The sequence below is a fragment of the Bison bison genome, unplaced genomic scaffold, assembly GCF_000754665.1.
Source record: "Bison bison bison isolate TAMUID 2011002044 unplaced genomic scaffold, Bison_UMD1.0 scf7180017861046, whole genome shotgun sequence".
NCBI classification, from domain to species: Eukaryota; Metazoa; Chordata; class Mammalia; order Artiodactyla; family Bovidae; genus Bison; species Bison bison.
Window position 1 is genome coordinate 1,271,431 of NW_011491618.1, and position 2,542 is coordinate 1,273,972.

General features: G+C 60.4%; 1 protein-coding gene across 5 annotated transcripts in view; it reads left to right on the plus strand.

Annotated features, from left to right (window-relative positions):
* The window catches only part of ARHGAP27 (Rho GTPase activating protein 27), a 26,557-nt gene that overhangs the window by 11,038 nt on the left and 12,977 nt on the right, over positions 1–2,542 (plus strand). For 2 of the 5 annotated variants that reach the window (XM_010832403.1, XM_010832404.1), the window contains exon 1: positions 1,353–1,581. The exons of 1 other annotated variant lie outside the window; for it this stretch is intronic. In XM_010832403.1, the coding sequence (XP_010830705.1) occupies positions 1,525–1,581 (57 nt within the window). In that variant the 5' untranslated portion in view covers positions 1,353–1,524. Of the gene's footprint in view, positions 1–1,351; positions 1,582–2,542 lie in introns of those variants that run through there. 2 more of the 5 variants (XM_010832402.1, XM_010832405.1) reach the window with 2 other exon arrangements.

Below are 2,542 nucleotides of genomic sequence, written 5' to 3' on the forward strand. Positions count from 1 at the left end.
TCCTCTGTCCCTTCCCCACCCCAGCTCCTCCCTAGTAGCTCAGCTGCCTTGGAATTTACCGTGGCTCTTCCCATCTGTCTTCCGGCTTGACTGCACCTCTCTAGGTGGCTCTGTGTGTGTGTGTGTGTGTGTGTGTCCCCTGGCCCTCCAGGTGGAGACAAAGTGACGTGTCATATGTGTTATAAGTGTGAGAACTCCAGGTCTCTCAGGGGGGATTAGTGTGTCTCTGGGCCACTGGCTTCTAGGTTGGGGCACAGGGGATGGTAGAGAGATGGTACTGGAACTCTGAGGGCAGAGTAGGGCACAGGCCCCAGACTTGCTCTGGATGGGGTCTCCCCAAGTGTCCCACACCCTGAATCCATGCCAGGCCTGGCTCTACTTGGGTGTCCCCATGCTGAGCCCACAGTGGGTGCAGGGGAGGACAGCCTGGGGGATGTGGGCCAGGGAGGAAGGAGAGTCAGGGCTCTGGGCTAGAGGATGACTGGTACGTGAGATGAGGGCCCTGGGATCCTGGTGGAAGGGTAAAGGTCAGAGCTTCCTGTTTAGCCACTGCCGGAGTGCCTTCGGGCTGGCGGGTGGTGGGCACTTGGGGCTGAGGAGGGAACACCTCTGAGGGGGTTAATGAAGAAAGATGGACCCAAGGGCTTGGAGGACAGACCACAGTTTCTCACCCAGGACAGGGTGTGTCCTCTGTAAGCACCCACCTGCTGAGGGGTGAAGAGACAAGAGGCTAGAAGGAAGCTCTCATGGTAGGATGGGAGAGCTAGTCCATGCCCCCTTTCTCTGGTCCATGGAGAGTGGGGAAGGGGCCTGGGCATACTTGTGCACGTGTGTGGGCACACCGGTGGGGGTGGACACATGCGTCTGGTGACCAAGGTTGCAGGAGGCAGACCCAGGTGGTCAGGCGAGTAGATGGCGATGTGGTCAGAACCCCTCTGGTCTTCCACGTGGCTGGAGGGATCTGGACCCAGCTCCCTCTGAGACCATATCTGCCCAAACCCCTTCCTCTTTGAGATTATCCCCCCACCCCCCGCCCCTCCACATACAAGCTTCCTCTTTTCCATCACATCCTCCCTGGGCGTTAGGGGAGTCGATGGCCATTCATTGTCCAGTCTCCTGCAGCTCAGGCTCCAGCTGCCCCCTCTAGCAGCCCCCATCTGTGCAACCCACCCTTCCCCCACCAGCGGGCCTAATGCCATCCTCCATGAAGCCTGCCCCATGCCTGTGTCTGGGCCTGGGATTCAAAACTCACTGGTAATCAGAGCGCTGAGTGGGGTGGTCTGTGGTTTCCCTGGACATAAAAATACCCCTGACCGGAGGCACCCCCACCCTGTCTCAGGCAGCCTCTGTCTCAGGCAGCACTTCCGCAGCCCTGACAGGAAATGGGCTGGAGGCTCAGCCTCCCGCCATCTCAAGGCAACTTCTTGTTTCCCTGTTGCCCTGTGCCAGTCCTGGGGTTGTGCCCCTTAACTCCACCCACAAAGCCTTCCCAGGGCTGCATCCCAGCAGCTCAGAGGGGACAGGATGGTGGACATCACCGCCAAACTGACCAAGAGGCAGAGTCGGGACCTGCGGGGACAGGTAGGGGACCCTGGCACTGGGGGTGAGCTCAGCCTCTGACGGGGATGGCAGAGGGGCCTGTGTGGTCCAGGGGCTGCCTGTCGAGCTCAGGGAGCAGAGTCAGGAGCTGGGAGCCTCACGGAGGTTGGGACTCCTCCCTTCTCTCCTCTTTCCTTCTCCGAGGCCCCACTTGTCTCCCCAGGGGTGGCATAGGGATGCTGAGAGGCAGTGATCCGCTTGGGGATGGTGAACGGGGTCGGGGGCGTGGAGAAAGGGGCAAGCCTGTCACCTGCTTGTGGGCAAAGGGAGGAGACTGGTGATGAGAGCAGCTGGAGGGCTGGGGGAACTGGGTGGCTGGATGCGGTGATAGCCGGGCCCTCTTGGCTCTGTTCTTGGTTCTGAGGTGGGAGACCACTTCTTCTTTTCCATTCAGCGTCCCCTGTGTCTCTCACCTGCCTGGGGTGTGGGCCCCCAGAGCCCCTGGTGCCCCAGGCAGGCCCTGTGGACGGGCTGTGTCTGTATCTGGCCTGGGCCTCCAGGAGTTGGGGGTGGAGAGGCAGCCCTGCTCCAGTGTGGCCGAGCTCCCCTCTGGAAGGCCTGAGGGCCTGGAGAGCTTGGTTCTGCCTGGCTTCCAAGAGCCAGTCTGCACCTGGCTGAGACTGTGCCAGGAGAGGAAGCCACCTCTGTTTTATTAGTAGCACTGTGGGCGCTGTACAGAGAGTTCTAGAGTTTGAAGGGGCCTCAGGGCTACTTCAGTCCAGCTCTTTCTGCAGGGCTGCGGCAACCCTAGCAGGGGTTGAACTCCACTCACCTACCTCACAAGAAGGCCCCTCACAACCTGCCCAGGCAGCCTGTGTCTCTGGGGCAGTGCCAATCCTTAGACTGCACTTCCCTCTAAGGGGCATTGCCTGGCCCCCGTTTGGCCTCTGATTGTAGTCTGGAGCCCCACGGTGTAATTCTGTGTCTTCTCTTCCTGCTGACA